Source organism: Herpailurus yagouaroundi, unplaced genomic scaffold (genome assembly GCF_014898765.1).
Source record: "Herpailurus yagouaroundi ecotype Mexico unplaced genomic scaffold, PumYag 180, whole genome shotgun sequence".
NCBI classification, from domain to species: Eukaryota; Metazoa; Chordata; class Mammalia; order Carnivora; family Felidae; genus Herpailurus; species Herpailurus yagouaroundi.
The window spans coordinates 28,767,903-28,786,317 of record NW_024412411.1 but is presented as its reverse complement, the minus strand read 5'-3'; the positions used below and the strand labels follow the sequence as shown (position 1 = coordinate 28,786,317).

The 18,415-nt window shown below is 35.8% G+C and overlaps 1 protein-coding gene across 1 annotated transcript in view; it reads right to left on the bottom strand.

The window, feature by feature from the left end:
• ARHGAP42 (Rho GTPase activating protein 42) overlaps positions 1-18,415 on the bottom strand; it is a 339,332-nt gene that overhangs the window by 52,796 nt on the left and 268,121 nt on the right. The window contains exons 9-12 of the mRNA XM_040489702.1: positions 16,132-16,232; positions 14,111-14,220; positions 11,220-11,298; positions 9,371-9,410 (exon numbers count right to left, since the gene is read on the bottom strand). Of these exons, the coding sequence (XP_040345636.1) occupies positions 9,371-9,410; positions 11,220-11,298; positions 14,111-14,220; positions 16,132-16,232 (330 nt within the window). The remainder of the gene's footprint in view (positions 1-9,370; positions 9,411-11,219; positions 11,299-14,110; positions 14,221-16,131; positions 16,233-18,415) is intronic.

Sequence of the window (18,415 nt, the reverse complement as noted above, 5' to 3'; positions counted from 1 at the left end):
CTCAAAAAATTAAAAATAGATCTACCTTATGACCCAGCAATAGCACTGCTAGGAATTTACCCAAGGGATACAGGAGTGCTGATGCATAGGGGCACTTGTACCCCAATGTTTATAGCAACACTTTTAACAATAGCCAAATTATGGAAAAAGCCTAAATGTCCAACAACTGATGAATGGATAAAGAAATTGTGGTTTATATACACAATGGAGTACTACGTGGCAATGGGGAAGAATGAAATATGGCCTTCTGTAGTAACGTGGATGGAACTGGAGAGTGTTATGGTAAATGAAATAAGCCACACAGAGAAAGACAGATACCATCTGTTTTCAGTCTTATGTGGATCCTGAGAAACTTAACAGAAGACCATGGGGAAAGGGAAGGAAAAAAAAAGTTACAGAGAGGGAAGGAGGCAAACCATAAGAGACTCTTAAAAACTGAGAACAAACTGAGGGTTGATGGGGGGTGGGAGGGAGGGGAAAGTGGGAGATGGGCATGAGGAGGGCACCTGTTGGGATGAGCACTGGGTGTTGTATGAAAACCACTTTGACAATAAATTTCATAAAAAAAATTAAAAAAAATAAACACGTGTGTATACTTTCATCATACTTCAGTAAATCACAATGAACATACACTTCCTCTCACTGGAAGTGAACAGATTGCAGTATGCTGGGATTACTGTTCACCCATACCTGTTGCCCCTTCCTGCAGAGAAGATTATGTTTCTTAGCTCCCTCAAAGGCAAGATTGGCCATGTGATAGACACTAACCAATGAAATATGAATGGAATTAAAAGATGCCATTTTCCAGCAGGCACTAAGTAAGTCAATATGATTCTGCCAATCCTGTTGAGGTCTGAGGAAAGAGGTCAAACAGCATACTCTCTCTCCAAGTTCCTGATGTAGGAGATGGTCACAAAATGTGGTGTTTCTGAAGGAAGTGAAGGAAAATATATTCTGTAATGGAAAACACACAACTTCCTAAAGCCATGAAGAGGCTATTGCATTTAATGTCAGTGTTAATGAGGACTGAACAAAGCAGGTTCTTTATAGCTTAAAGGAAAATTAGGAACTCCAAAGTGTTCAACTGAAATATTAGTTGAAATGGTCCTTACAAAAACAAATCACATCATTAAAGGCTGATAATTTATCATCATTCTTCTTGAATGAAGGACAAGGCACTCCTGCTTAACAGTACAGAGTACCCATCCTATACAGTGGAAATACAGTAGTGAATCAGGACTCAATGCCTGGTTCAGAGCAGGCAGTCCATAAATGCTTATTAATTGATGGCTTGCTAGTTACTGGTTTGCATATAGGTTGTGCAGGTACCCTTGCTAATGATTTCTAGAAGGGTTAGAGCTTGGCTAACAAGAGAAAAATTTTGTCAACTCCTCCCCAGATCGTCTACTCCCTGTCCCATATCTCCCTGCTAAAGAAAGGGGCAGAAGGATATGTAAAATACAAATACCACCAAATTCCCAGGAGTTGAACACTATAATATTAATGATACTTGGCTTTCAGAGGTAGAAGCAGGAAACAAGCTAACTTAAAGAACTTTATATATTCAATCAAAAGTTAAGTGTAAACATCATTTTTTTTTCCTCCGGAAACTATTCAGGGATAAAACTTTTATTGAAATCCAAATAAAGTTTCTATAAATAAAAATAAGGCAGTTTAGCAGCATAATAGCTATTAATCTCAACAGAATTCAAACAGCCATGAGGAAATGAAAAAGAATAGTCTTCTATACAGCTAACAAAGCAAAAGTCCTTGTACCTTCAATTTCCTAGTAATTAAAAACCCAGCATGTCCTTACAGATATAATCTACTTGGCCTTACAGTACCTTCTCAGGGTTGACAAAACAAAGCAACACTTGTCTTTAATTTCTAATTCACTTTTCTAATCTGCCAATTCAGATTAAAAATCAACTTATCACAGATAACTAATATCATATTATCCATGGCTTGAAAGAAACAGAAAAAAGAAATGAGTGCATTTATTGGTGTTTGTGTCCCACACAACCTGTGTCCCACAGGACCATTTGTCTTCTCCCTGCTTCTTAGGAAGCAGTTAACTCTCCACAGCCCTGGCCCAACCTGTTATTTCTTCCTGATCTGCCCATGAAAAGTATTTGAACTATAACCCTCTTCCTGGATCTCAGTGATAGAAACAAAATTATTTGATCACACGTGTGGGAGAGGATGTGGTGAGGAGGAGGATGTAACCCAGGGACATCTGAGAACTTCCAAAATTAAATTATTTAGACAGTAGTGTGCAGCTCAAAAAATTCATGACAGATGGCAAATGCCTAGGATAAGAAGAATGAGCTCAATTTTCTTTTCTTTATTGTTGGGGAGAACATGTTCCCAAAGCACACATGGGGAAAGTCACCGACAGACAGTGGCAGAAATTGAGAGTTTGGGGGAAATTCTGAAAGTATTTTCTGGTCCAATCATGAGGACATGTAGACATGTACATGAGGACTGAATGTTGAGTGACTGTTATTTATGTGACCAAATCATGACTTTCATTAGCAGAAACATCATTTGAAAGGACTTCTTTTTTCCCATTTACAATACCTGGAATAAAGTAAGTACACAATGGAATACTGATGAACCAAACTGCATGAGAGAATGATAATTTAGTACCTTTTCTCTCACAGTTCTCACTTTCTCCAGACCTAGGGTAGAAGGACCAACTGAAAAATCATCACACAAAACATGTTTGAGTGGGGACAAGCCTCAGGGTACCAACAGAGAATGCAGAGCAAGCAAGCCTAGGAAAAGTGACAACTGCCTCTATCTCTTTAACAACTAGTCCCAAGATGAAGATTTTGGGACATAGAAGTTTTTTCACAAAAAATAATTTGCTTCAAACAGTATGGTACTGGCACAAAAACAGATACACAGATCAACAGAATAGAATAGAAAGCCTGGAAATAAAGTCAACTTATCTTTGAAAAAGGAGGGAAGAGTTTACAATGGGAAAAAGATGGTCTCTTCAACAGATAGGGCTGGGAAAAATGAACTGCTACATGCAAAAGAATGAAACTGGACCGCTTTCTTACACCATACACAAAAATCAACTCAAAATGGATTAAGGACCTAAATGTGAGACCTGAAACCACAAAAATCCTAGAAGAGAGCACAGCCAGTAATTTCTCCAGCATTGGCTGTAACAACATTTTTCTCGATATGTCTTCTGAAGCAAGTGAAATAAAAGCAAAAATAAACTACTGGGACTACATCAAAGCAAAAAGCTTCTGTAGTGCAAAGGAAACAACCAACAAAGCTAAAAGTCTACTGAATGAGAGTATATATTTGCAAATGACAATCTGATAAACGGTTAGCATCAAAAAAATATACAAAGAACTTATATAAGTCAACACCCAAAAACAAATGATCCAATTAAAAAATGGGCAGAAAAGGGGCCACCTGGGTGGCTCAGTTGGTTAACCATCCAACTTCAGCTCAGATTATGATCTCATGGTTTGTGGGATCAGATCCCACGCCGGGCTCTGTGCTGACAGCTCAGAGCCTGGAGCCTGTTTCAGATTCTGTCTCTGTCTCCCCTGCTCATTGTCTCTCCTTTTTCTCTCTCTTTCTCAAAAATGAAATAAACATTAAACATTTTTTTTTAAAAAATGGGCAGAAGACATGGACAGACATTTCTCCAAAGAAGACATTCAGATGACCAGCAGACACATGAAAAGATATTCAACATCACTCATCATCAGGAAAATGCAAATCAAAACAATGAGAGATCACCTCACCCCTATCAGAATGACTAAAATAAAAAAAAAATACAAGAAAGAACAAAAGTTGGCTAGGATGAGGAGGAGAAAAAGGAATGCTTGTGCACTATTGGGTGGAAATACAAACTGGTGCAGCCACCATGGAAGATAGTATGGAGGTTCCTCAAAAAATTAAAAATAGAACTACCCTATTACCCAGGAATCACACTACTGAGTATTTACCCAAAGAATACAAAAACACTAATTCAAAAAGATATATGTGCCGCTATCTTTACTGCAGTATAATTTACAATAGCCAAACTATGGAAGCAGCCAAAGTGTCCACTAACAGATGAATGGGTAAAGAAGATGTGGTATATATACAGAATGGAATATTACTAAACCATAAAAAAGAATGAAATATTACCATTTGCAACAACATGGATGGAGCTAGAGAGTGTAACGCTAAGTGAAATAAGTCAGTCAGAAAAAGACAAATACCATATGATTTCACTCATATGTGGAACTTAAGAGAGAGAAACCAAGAAACAGACTCTTCACCACAGAGAACAAACATGGTTATCACAGGGGAGGTAGGTGGGGAATCAGTAAAATAGGTGATAGGGATTAAGAAGTAGACTGTGATGAGCACTGGATGATGTATGGGTTTACTGAATCACTATATTGTACACTTGAAACTAATAGAACACTGTATGTTGACTAGACTGGAATTAAAACTTAAAAAAATTGAACTACCCTCCAATCCAGTAATCATATTACTGGGTATTTACCCCCCAAATACAAAAACACTAATTCAAAGGGATACATGCACCCATATGTTTACTGTAGCATTATTCTCAATAGCCATATTATGGAAGCAGCCCAAGTGTCCATTGATTCATGAATGAATAAAGAAGATGTGGCATATATACATAAAATGGAATATTACTTAGACATCAAAAGGAATGAAATCTTGCCATCTGCAATGACATAGATGCAGCTAGAAAGTATGTCTAGTGAAATAAATCAGTCAGAGAAAGACAAATGCCATACGATTTCACTCATACGTGGAATTTAACAAACAAAACATAGGAGAGCAAAAGACAAACCAAGAACCATTCTTTTAACTACAGAGAACAAACTAGTGGTTACCAGAAGGGGGTGATAGGTGAAATAGGTAAGGAGGATTAAAGGAAGACTTACCATGATGAGCATTGAGTAATGTAGAGAATTGTTGAATCACTATACTGTACTCTTGAAACTAATATAACACTGTATGTTAACTCTACTGGAATTAAAATAAAAACTTAGTAAACCAAAAAAAAATTGTTTTTTTGAAAGTGGGCTCAAATATGGAGAACTATTGGTGTGTTATTCTTTAACAAAACATACCTAATGGTATAGCTTGAGGGAGAGTTTAGTTCTAATCTTACCTAATAATATCTGTTTAATAATGATAATAGACATTGCTATTCTCAAAGTGTATGCATTCCCAAAGTCTTAGAATTTCAAGAAAAGAATACTGTAGAAAGCATTTTTTACAACCAGAAAAGCATTTGTGGACCAATTTTTCAGTTTTTGTACTTGATGCTTTTTTGTTGTTGTTAAGATGAGTTAAACTTTCCTTCTCTACTGAATTACAGGCTAGTCTTATTTGCAGCATCTATAGTTCAAAAACCACAAAGTCCTGAGATTTTTTCACGTTAGGTTTATAAAAAATAGTCTCGTAACAGTGAAAGAATAGTTTTACTCTTCATTTCATAGTATATCTTCTCTGTATATTCACAGTATGGCTCTATTTTAGGATGCTAAAGGATAGTTTTTGCTCTATTACCATTAGGCTTTTTAGTGAAAGCAAAAACACAACCACTTTTAATGGTTGACATTGAAAACACATTTTTACCTGAGTTTTTATATTTTACTATCTTAAGGTTCATTATTAGCCTTATCAGTTCAAAAACACAAACACATCCCATACAAAACTGAGTTTCCAAAGGATAGCTAGAGCATTTTATGATAAACAGAATCCATCTGAATTACCAAAGCTATAAAGATGCATTTCCCAATTTGGCAAATGAATCAAGACTAGCACTGGTTTCAAATAACAACTGAGAAGTTATTGATGGAAATTGACATAATTCCACTCTGGAAAGTAGTCAAATGTCTAAAAGGAACACAGAGATCTCAAAAAAACAGGATGATATCTAGAAAAATGGTAGAAGAGGTGAACATAAAGATAAAAGCTGCTCTGAACTCCCAATATGATGAGGTTGCTTGATTAATTCAAGATTTAAAAAAGAGGTCTGAGAACTTCACCATCACTGGAATATAATTTTAAACTGAGGTAAAATTCTGGACATGTTGCTAGGAAGAAAACATGACACTTCTTTCAGGTTAAAAAGGACCATAGGCTTGAATCTAGAATACCATTAAGCGTTCACGTATATCCCGTAAGTTGTTAAATCACTAGTAAAATAGTGGTATATTGATAAGACACATGATAAAAGAGATAAGAGGTAAGATTACAGTCTGACCAGAGATTCAAAGTTCCATTAATACATTTTAGACCTTGATGTAGTAAAACATTAAAAATTACATGCAAAAATGTTAAATTCTGAGGACCAGGAAAGCCTCTCAACTTGTCTGAGAGGCAGGTCATTTCAGGGAAAGGGACTTCATTGCATGTTGGGTTGAGGAATGTTTAGAAAACCTTGTTCACCTACGTTGTCAATACCAAAATGTCTACCCCTCAGCTGCAGGGAGCTTATTTCTAGAAGGTACATTTAATCCTGTCCTCCATTAGCCAGAGTTTCTTTTTATTGATGGTACATGCCATTGTCTTGTCTTTTCAATAGAATAGTGATTCTCTTTGGGTGAGAAAATCTGAATCTCCAAGAATGTGGAAAAACAATCAGAAACAAGGATGATTTTGGATAAGTTGACTTTATGTCCACATAGTAAGACCTCTTGAAATCACTACGTAATTTTGTGTGTGATTTATTTAGAATGCTTAGAACAGTTAAAGGGATATTAATTTCAGCATTTATAAGTCAATTTATTAGATTACGGAAGATACCACAGGTTTAGAAAGATTATATTAGCCAGAATCACAAACTTGTTTCATTAGGGTGCTGCATTTGGGTGAATAAAATTTACTAGTTTTGTAATTATAATTTGTATGTCTAAAAAAGCTTCACTGATTAAATGTATAAATGGGGGATGGGGCGCCTGGGTGGCGCAGTCGGTTAAGCGTCCGACTTCAGTCAGGTCACGATCTCGCGGTCCGTGAGTTTGAGCCCCGTGTCAGGCTCTGGGCTGATGGCTCGGAGCCTGGAGCCTGTTTCCGATTCTGTGTCTCCCTCTCTCTCTGCCCCTCCCCCATTCATGCTCTGTCTCTCTCTGTCCCAAAAATAAATAAATGTTGAAAAAAAAATTAAAAAAAAATGTATAAATGGGGGAATTCTATCAAAGTTATAAAAACAAAATGAAAACATTTTTAAAAATTAGGATATTTATACATAAAATAAGATCTGTACATTGATTAAAAATAGGCTGAAAGAAAAAAAATACAGCTTAAGATAAAATAATAAAAATAAAACTTGAAACTAGGGTTAAGATTTATAACTTTGAGCACTATATACTAATGAAGCAAACATAATTATAATATTCTTTTCTATCATCAAAATCTTCCCTTGGGCAACAAAAGCCTACTGGTACTCAGAGCAACAGTAAAAGCAAATGTGTGCTGAGCACACATCTCATGGAAGACCTGTGTTAAGTACTATGAAGAAGGCTACAAGGTTCTGTCACAAGTTGCTCAGAGAACTAATAAGTCGGATACTAAAACACTATACCAAAAGCAAAATGTGAGAAATGACACAAACACATGGACTGTAGGATAGCTATTTTTCCGAAAAAAACCAAAACAAAACAAAACAAAAAACATTTTACAATTATAAATGATGGCATAGTGATGTTTCAGGTGGCTAAGGCTACCAGAAAGTAGATTTCTGGAAGTCTTTAAGGCACTGAAGAAGCATGATGCCGTTTCATAACAGCATAAGAACATGTGACAACCTCCTTATTCAAATTTTCTAACTATTTTACAAACCCTAGTTTCCAGAAATGCATTACTGTTCAAATATATTCTCACTGACTTGACCACGTCCCTATTTAGAGCTTTATTCAATACCATATATAGGTTCAGTTTTTTCCAAAAATTCATCCTTGAGTAGTTCATTTGAATCTAAAAGAACTATCTTTCTTTTGAAAGAAACCAGTATATGAAAAATGAAACCAGTATTAGAAAACACATTTCAAACTCTACTCAAATGCAAATCATACAACATATTGCTCTTTAGGTAACTATTTAGAATGAACATTTGGTACTTATCTGTTGGTTAATATTTCTGTGATTAGATGTAAGCAGGCAATGAAGATTTTATACTAATCACTTTCCTTGATTTGCAATAAAGAAATGCAAGAGTAAAAACCGGAAATAATTTTCCAAGTCTCTAACATTAGGAGTATCTTTTTTTTGAGAGAGACAGAGAGAGAGGTAGAGACAGAGGGAGAGAGAGAATCTTAAGCAGGCTCCACATTTAGCATGGTGCTCGACGTGAGACTCGATCTCACAACCCTGAGATCATGACCTGAGCCAAAATCAAGAGTCGGACACTTAACCAACTGAGCCACTCAGGCATCCCAGGGGTATTTTAAATCATGCTTTTTCTTTTGATAATTTCTGAAATTAATCACTAGGAAGCATTTCATTCATTTAAAGTAATAGGTTTTTTCATACACTTAATATTTATGATTTTCAAATGAATGCTTTCCCAGTTTTTATTTTTACTCCTTTCTCAGTTGCATTTTATTAGCAATTTAAAAATTAGCCTGTTTTAAAAATAAATTTAGACATCATGAGAGAAAGTCAATTGAGTTAAATAAAACTTGAAATTGCTTTAGAAGATGTATATATAACCTTAGAAATAAATATACAGACTAATTTTAAATGTCAAATAATCTGACTACATAAGGTACATATGAAAATATTCTAAAATAACCAAGGGTAAAAGGTGGAAAGAAGGTAGCAGATGATTAAGGAGGATTGAGAATGTTATGGAAAAACACATAAAATGTGTTTAATAAGAATGTTTTGCTACTAAGGACTCAGCAATTCTACATTGAGAAAACAGGTTTTCCTATATATCCCATGTGTTATGGACAATGTCTTATAACATCACACTCTTGGGTACAAAGTATTCATGTCTTCAGTCTTGTCAATGGCACAGAGAAACTAAAATAAAGAAGCCCTTACTGCCATTAAAAATATTTAAAAAAATCAACTAAATATCAATTGCTTCAAATCTCTTCCTGGGATAAAGCAAGGTACATACCTATAAGTAAATAAACACCAAATAAGTAAAACTAATTTTGGTTACTAAAACACCAGTAGTTTAATGCCTTTGACTTGAGAAACTTCTCTGAATGAAAGTTTTAAATTTGCTTCACCATCAGACTTATGATATGTTTCTATTATTTTCCCAGAATTAACTCTTAATATCACATAATACTTTTGTGATAAAAAAGAAAAAAAATCTATGATAAAATTTTAAATAAGTATTAAAGTGACTTACTTTCTTCTTTCTTGCTAATAATGGCAGGCAGGGTGTAAATCTGAAAAACAAAGGAAGTCTGATCAGTTAATGACCCAGCACAGAAACAGGGCGATATTGGTACAATGATACACAAAATGAGTATCTTGATTTCAAGATCTTACAACTAGTATGTCCATAGAGCCATTTCCTTACCCTATCAACCAACCTTGCTTCCCAAGCCTTTCCATCATGGCTATCCAGCCCTGGGCAAAGTTCTAGCGCTTTCCATTTGATTTATGTATCTCATTCTATTACCCAACATGATGCATAGTATGTATTCCTTCTTCAGGAAGGATTTCATGACAGATTTTACCAGATTGCTGCTTCCTCAAATTATCTCCTTAGCGTTTTGTTCTCAACATGTACAACCTTAACTGGTACTTGAGCTATCACATTGTCTTCTATATTTGCTTTAGGTCACGGCTTACCTCTCAACTATTAGTGGCAAAGAGTCAAGTCCTTTTGTTTTACTTTTTAATCTGTAATTGGCTGATACTTTTGTAAGTTATAATAAAATTAAAACATAATAAACACTATAAAGAATAGGCGCAGAGTCCAAAATTTTTATTATTAAACTCAATAGGTGTAAAATCACTACTTCTAATTGCTATAAAATTTTCCAGATGCTTAATCATACTTTCTGCACCCATTTTATTGTGGATTGGTAATAGTTTGAGGGATGGCCTCAAAGCCTAGGGTCCACACTTTATATAGTTCTGTTGTTGCACAGGTACTCTGCACCAAGGTTGTTCACAAATTATTTGCCAACTAAAGGATAGTTTTCAATGGATAGGGCAGGGCCTCCTATTTTCTCTGTGTGCTCATACCTCCAACCATCCAATGTGGTGTTCTTCATAAAGAAAACAGACAGTGATCGATGATTTATTCCTTTTTACATCAGCCTCCCTAATAATTTTAAGTAAATTATCATGGCCACATCAAAATAACTATTAAAACAGTGAAGATATGGACGGGAGGGAAAATGTCAAGCCACAAGGCAGTTTTACCAAATGAGACTTTTTTTTTAATATGAAATTTATTGTCAAATTGGTTTCTATACAACACCCAGCGCTCATCCCAGCAGGTGCCCTCCTCAGTATCCATCTCCCATCCCCCATCAACCCTCAGTTTGTTCTCAGTTTTTAAGAGTCTCTTATGTTTTGGCTCCCTCCCTCCCTAACCTTTTTTTTTTCCTTCCCCTCCCCCAAATGAGATTTTTAAACAATGATATAGACCACAGGATTAGTTCTTACCCTAAACCTTTGCTCATCACACTGATCATAAAGCCTAACACAGGCCTTGCAAAGAGTGAGGACTTTATTATTAACTGAATAAAATAATCAAATCAGTACAGCCAAGTTCATGGTAAGTAATTTGTTAAAAAGTAATTTTAGGATTTTAAATTAGTCCTGGAAGTTATCCTGAGAAACAAATTAGAAAGTTGGTGTTATGTACCAGTGAGACAATACCAGAAAAACAGTAAGAGTCTCTACGCCTCTGATTTGCTGTATTAATATTTTCAAATATACTACAGACAAAAAATCCAGATATACTTTGTAATTAGAACAATAAAATCTAAAAAAAAAAAAATTAACATTTATTTTTAACATTATTTATTTATTTATTTATTTGAGAAACAGAGCAGGAGCAGGGGAGGGGACAGAGAGAGAGGCAGACAAAGAATCCGAAGCAGTCTCTAGGCTCTGAGCTGTCAGCACAGAGCCCAACACAGGGCTCAAACCCATGAACCGTGAGCTAAGCTGAAGTCAGACACTTAATCAACTGAGCCACCCAGGTGCCCCTAGAACAATAAAATCAAAATTCTTACTGGTTCTTTCCCATCCATGGCTTCGAGCCAGAGTTTCCGATTAGCTTCTGAGAATGCCTGTAATGTGATGATTCCATGCCTATTAAAAACAAATGTTTTATATATTTAATTTATTCCTGTTATGTCTTCACCCATTTATTATTTTTTTGTGGTTTTAAAAGTAAAGGTAAAATTTTAAGAAAAAGCAGGAAAGAAAAAAATGAAAAGAGAGGAAAAAAAGAAAAGAGAAGAAAAAAAGAATTTAAAAAATGAAAAGAAAAAGACTTATGGTTCCTTTTAGAAAAATTACTATGAGGACACACACACACACACACACACACACATTTTTAATTCTAATGGTTGCAGGTAGTAAAATCACTGGTTTAGGTATGACTGCCTGAAGGAGGCTAGTTTCAAACTCTTTCCTCTGAAATGGCCAAAAAGCATTCACCAAAGTCCAGAACCACCTAAACATTCTCCAATATTAGAATGATTAAGATTATGACCCCAATGTGGTACAATCTAGTCACTAAAAATAATTTCAATGAGTATATAGTAATATGAAAAGTTTCATACCATACCTAGTTAATTATTAAGAAGACATTAAAACCAAAGTGTTTATCTATATCATGATCACAATATTAAAATTAATTCATTTAAAAACAATTTTTCCCATGTACCCATTCTGAAATAGTTACTTCAGGATACATACACACTTCAAGAGAGAAAGAGTAAGAAAAGGGAAGGAGGAAAGCAATATAAGACAGAAAAAGACAGGAAATCCAGAAATAGTAAAATTGATCTAGTTAACTGCAAATTATCCAGAAAATAAATTTGAACAGGAAATTAAAGGGCTCTGTGAAGAGATACACTGAGGAGGAAATTTCATTTAAATATTGTATGATTAAAAACCAGTATGACTTAAAACTGTGACGAAGGCATATTATGCCTTGTGTAAACAGGAAAATAGATCATTGGAATGACAGGAAAAAGAAAAATGTATGTGAAGATCGTGATCACTTGATCTTAGAAAATCTAAGCCACTATAAACAGAAATAATAAAATAATAATCAATATTCGTTGGCTGTTTATTATGTGCCAGGCACTATGTTGTAAATGTTACCTTTCTTATCTCATTTTATCCTCATAGGAACCCTTTGAGGTGACTACTTATTATCCTTATCCTTACAGATGAGCAAACTAAAGCAGAATTTAACAATGTGCCTCAGGGTTACAGAACCAAAAAGTGCTGCTGAAATAAAGAAAAATTACTAACATGTTTGTATTTGTGTACATAGAAAATACAGAAGTTCCTACCACAAACTATTAAAACCAATAAGGAGCTCAACAACTATGCTGGGTATAGATTGATATATTAAAAAGATTAATAGCCTTTCTATCCATGAGCCTCAAACATTAGGAAAAAAATATATACTAATGAATTCTATTCAAAATTGCAATAAAATGAAGAGACAAGAATAAATCTAAAAAAAATATGTAAAATATTCAAAAAGAGTTAAACTGTCCATCAATTAATTAACAACTTCAATGCTACTCCAAATCAAAAACCCCAAAGGATTTTTGTGGAGACAAAGGGAAACTTAATAAGCAGATTCATAAAATGCAAAACCACAGGGCCAAAATATTTAATACAATTAAAAAAAATTTTAACGTTTATTTATTTATTTATTTATTTATTTTTTAATTTTTTTTTCAACGTTTTTTATTTATTTTGGGGACAGAGAGAGACAGAGCATGAACGGGGGAGGGGCAGAGAGAGAGGGAGACACACAGAATCGGAAACAGGCTCCAGGCTCCGAGCCATCAGCCCAGAGCCTGACGCGGGGCTCGAACTCACGGACCGCGAGATCGTGACCTGGTTGAAGTCGGATGTTTAACCGACTGCGCCACCCAGGCGCCCCATAACGTTTATTTATTATTGAGAGACAGACACAGAGAGTAAGCAGGGGAGGGGCAGAGAGAGGCGGAGACCCAGAATCCAAAGCAGGCCCCAGGCTCCAAGCTGTCAGCACAGAGCCCGACGCGGCTCTCGAACTGACAAACTGAGATCCTGACCTGAGCTGAAGTCGGTTGCCCAACCAATTGAGCCACCCAGGCGCCACTATTTAAAGAAGCATAAAAAATGGGGGCCTTGCCCTACTGAGTAGTTATAAGCGACATATATGTAAACTATAGTTTATAAGAGTATATAGAGTAAGCATTTTAAATAGTGCATTCACACAAAGCTACAGTATTCAGAAAAGTATGGTAGTAATGCAGGGGAAGAGAAATAGATTGTGGAATAGAATAGAGAGAAAGAAGTATATCTGTCCATATTTAGTTTCTGTTCTTCTTGTATTGATACAAGGAAAAAAAAAGTAGAGCTAAATATCCCCATTAGATTATAAACTCACATGTGCAACATTTATGTCTCTCCCAATGTCCCAATGTCCAGAACGGTGCTCTGCCCAGAGGAGGCACTGAATTTCACTGGCTGAAGGAAACTAATGGCATTCCCAGCTGTCTTATTATTCCTTGGAAGCAAGGCTACCAGGCTTCAAAAGTCCACAAAAAGGCTTACCCAGGCATGGTGAACAATGTTGTCAGGATCATTCATAGTAAAGGGAACTCAAGTCCACCACAAATCCCTTAATGTAGTCATTTATGTTGATTTCCCAAATTCTTCTTTGAGTGATGTTGCTTTTTGCTAGCATTCTGTGTCTGATTTATTTATTGAATGCATCATGCAATATATATTTGTTGAATAAATACATAAAAGAATGAAATAAATATGCATACTGTTTTTAAAGACTGAAAAACAAGTACCTGTATACTGTTTCATACTTATATCTAAACACAGAAACAAATAATTTAGCATATTAAAAATATAAAGTAAAAATAAAACCTCAAACCTTTCAATAACTTCTATGTCAAAGCAGAATCGTTTGTCAATTGAATCTGTCTTCCGTCGGATACAAGATTTCAATTTAAACATTTCTGGTGAACCAGTAACGAGGCCATTCTGAAACAAGAAGAGGAACACATTATTGACGTGATGACAAGGGCAACTGAAAAATATAAAATATGCCATCTAAGGTTGCTTCCATTAAAATGTTAATTTTTAAAAAAAGTTAACTTAAAGGTTATATATAAAGGTCATAATCACATCCTGTCCTCTGAATACAGACTTTTTGCCTAATGTTAACTGCTCAATTATAATACAAACTGTTCTTTAATAAATTAATCACATATACTCATATTACTTAAATAATTTTGTGGCATGCCTGTCTAGTGGTCTTAAATACTTAAACTTATGTTAAATAGCTCTACAATGTACATTGTTTAGGACTTCAGATTTACAGAAGGTGTTATATCACAGTTACCTTAATGTCACAATTAGATATACAGAATGCTTGTCAGGATACAACACTGTTGCTCTGAATCAAATGCCCAAGGTTGCTAAGAGATTAGTATTGTTTATCTCTGTGTGTGTGTGGGAGGGGGCATACACGTGAGCAAGTATGTGTGCACGTGTGTGTGTGTGTGTGTGTGTATTAAAGTCTTATAGTATTAAATGATAATTGGTTCAAAGTCTCAGGAGAGCTACCAAAATAATACATTTCTAGTATTTGCTTGCTATAAATGTATGGCTTTCATACACAACACATGACTGCTCTGCTGATAACCAACTGCTATTCTACTAGTGAAACCACAACTGTTTGGATAAGATCCAACACAACCTGAAGCTGTAAGAATTCTCTTCTATATACCTGAGACACCAGTCACCTTAAGGGGAATGTTTACCTAATGTCTGGTTAATTCTACTATCTTTGGTTACAAAGATCATAGATTTATTTATTAGCAGAAGTTTGGCTTGGTCTACTTGTTAACAGCTCACTGACTGTCACATAAGCAGGCTTTCAGGCAACATCTTTTCTTATGAAACCTTTAAAGTACAAACTAGCATGATTACAGCACTTAACTTCTCTCATGATGGCAGGAATTGAAGGTTACTTTTGCTCTGGTATGTTCTCCTTTATATTGTCTCTCCATTTGAATTATTAGACTCTATTGAATGCCCAAGCACAATAAGTTTCAGCTGATGTATTTGAGTATATACCTAAGTTAGATCAACATTTACCTCTGCTATGATCTATACCACAAATTAGCCAGGTGAGTCACTTACCTCGATTTTCTAATCTTTCAAAATAAGGCTAGACTAAATAATCTTTAGGATAACTCTCAGCTCTAGGATTCTTAGATGATATGGCTTTAAATTATCTAATTCTTAAGTCCAGTCACTTGCCATATTCATACCATAACTCAAAAAGATTGTAACCTCTACACAATAAAAGTGCTGCACTCTGTAGCAGTAGCACTTCCTTATATAAAGTACACTTTGTTCTATATTGTTCACTAGCCATGCGAGACATTCAGTGACCAATTTACTTTTGGGGTAAATGGGCATCAATTGATTCTTCTGAGAAAGTCTGCTGGCCAGCATTTCAGTAAACAGCACACAGTTTAGAAGAGGAAGCAGCATGCAGGGGCAAAAGGCAGCCTCCCACAGAGGCCACCTGGAGGAAAGATGCAGAGTCCTTGAGCCTGGTCCAGCCACCAACAGTCTCTACTGGGCTGCCAGCTACAAACAACTCTGCTGCCAGGGATATGGGAGGACACCTCTGTGGTCTCCTGAAGGATCCCTACATTGAACTCCACTCTTATAAACATTCCATGAGGAGATAAAGGAAAATCCTGGCCACTCTTTCAAGTCATCAAGATCACTGAACTTTGAGAAGACTTTTTTTGACTTTTTGATTTTTAAAAATTGTTTACATGTTTATTAGAAAAGCAAGCAAATGTGATTTTTTTTTTGCTTTGTTTCCATTACTTAACTAATAAACTCAGTTTTTTTAAAAAAAAGAAAACTCACCATTTTCCCACTGGATTTCATTTCTGAAACACTCATTGTAAATGTTTTACTTCCCTTATCATATGTACAATAATGTTTAATCCATGTAAAACCAAGCGGCCCTGATGTAAGGAAACAAACATTACAGATTGTTAATAAATGATTTGTGTCTAAGTTTGTACAGTTTTTGAGGCTATGATACACAACTGAGTATCTCCATAGGCCATGAAAGTTTAGAATATTTACTGTGAGAAAGGCCAGTGTTGGGGAAGAGTGGTATGGGGTAAAGTGTCTTGGAATCAAACGTGGCTTTACTTGCAGCACTGATACTCCTTTGTAGCTCAAGAGTTACATTACCTCTGAATTTCAGTTATCTCAGTAAAAGTGACATATCTTACATTCCAAAGAGGTAGGAACAATGAGAAAGAGCCTGAGTTACTATAACTGATATCCTTACTTATATCCTTGTCCTTTACTCTCAAAACTGCCAGAAACTCCACTAAAACTTTAGCCAGGTCATTTCATCCACTTTGCTTATAACCCTCCAGTGGTTTCCCACTTCACTCCAGGTAAAAACCAAACAGCTGGGGTGCCCAGGTGGCTCAGCAGGTTAAGCATTCAACTTCAGCTCAGTCATGATCTCACAGTTTGTGAGTTCAAGCTTTGCGTCAGGCTCTGTGTTGACAGCTGAGAGCCTGGAGCCTGCTTGGGATTCTCTGTCTCCCTCTCTCTCTGCCCCTTCCCCGCTCATGCTCTGTCTCTCTCTCTCTGTCTTTCTCTCAAAAATAAACATTAAAAGTATGAATAGTTCAAAAAGGACTTAAAAAACAAAAGACGAAGAACCTATTACTATACACAATGGCCCTACATGTTCTGGCCCCTCATTACTGATCTGTCCTCGCATCTTAGTACCTTCTGCCTTATATACTCTGCTCTAGGTACACTGCCCCTCTCCCTTGCTGATTATTGAACAGAGAGAATGCATTTCTACCCCACGGCATTTGTACACCCTGTTCTTCTTCCAGCCTGAACTACTTTTCCTTCAGTTATCTGCATGGTTTGCATTGTTACTTTCTTTACATCTTTTCCTAAATGACACCTTTATAATACAGCCTTTCCTGCAGAGATATCTAACATCTCAACACTCTTACCTTGATATTTCTTATATCTCTCTAGCTTTATTTTCTTCTTGGCAGTTATCACTATCTGAAACATGATAAGTTTTATGAATTTATTCTATTTATTGTTTGTTTCTGCCACTAGACTATAAAGCTCTATACAGCAGGAACATGTGTTGTTCTGCTCACTAGTTAGTATATTCTTTTCTTTTTTCTTTCTTTTTTTTTTTTTTTGAGAGAGAGAGAGAGAGAGAGAGAGAGACAGAGACAGAGTGCACATGTGAGTGGGGGAGAGGGGCAAGGAGAGAGAGAGAGAGAGAGAGAGAGAGAGAGAGAGAGAGAGAGAGAGAATTCCAAGCAGACTCCACACTCAGCACCAAGCCTGATGCGGGGCTCGATCCCACAACCCCACAATAAAGAATCAGATGCTCAACCAACTGAGCCACCCAGGCGCCCCTTACTAGTATATTCTTAATCCTTAGAACAGGCCCAGACATTAGCTGTCTCTCAATAAATACTTGACAAATGAATGAAGGAATTAATCATTCATCTTTCTAAGACCTCATTGAACTTGGAGTTATTTCCTCTTACCACTAATCCGAAAAAAGTGAACTCCTTAAAGTAAAAATAACTTTTAAGTTTCATTTAAAAGAAAGCTATATATGTATAGTGCTCATTTTTACCCCTATAAATACTGTGCAACTCTTTCCCATAGCATACCACATTATTCTCCTATATTCTCCTTAAGGAATTAGATGCTGCTGCTTCACCAGGAATAGGGATGCACGGTGATTTAATTTTTCCATGACTAAGGTAGAAGACCTTCAGTTTTCCCACAGAGAAGCCAATTATCCTGTATTCAAAAGCCAGAGTGGGCTAATTGGGTTGAAAATGGAGTCCGTTTTCTCTACAACTTCTCCATCTAGGCTCCCATCCTGCTTAACACCTGGATCTTTCTAGCAACAATTATGTACAATATTATTGCTGGCTTAGTTTCATAACCATATATTTAAAAGTGAGAAATTGTAATGTAACAATGTACCACTTGATAAAAGTGTTTCATGAGCCATTTGAATTTTTTTTCTATAATAACAGTGCCCTTGGTGTCATATTTAGCTTTAAAATACTTAAACAACTCCAGAGTTAAAATTATAGGGTATAGCTATACACTTTTTTAATCATAAAGG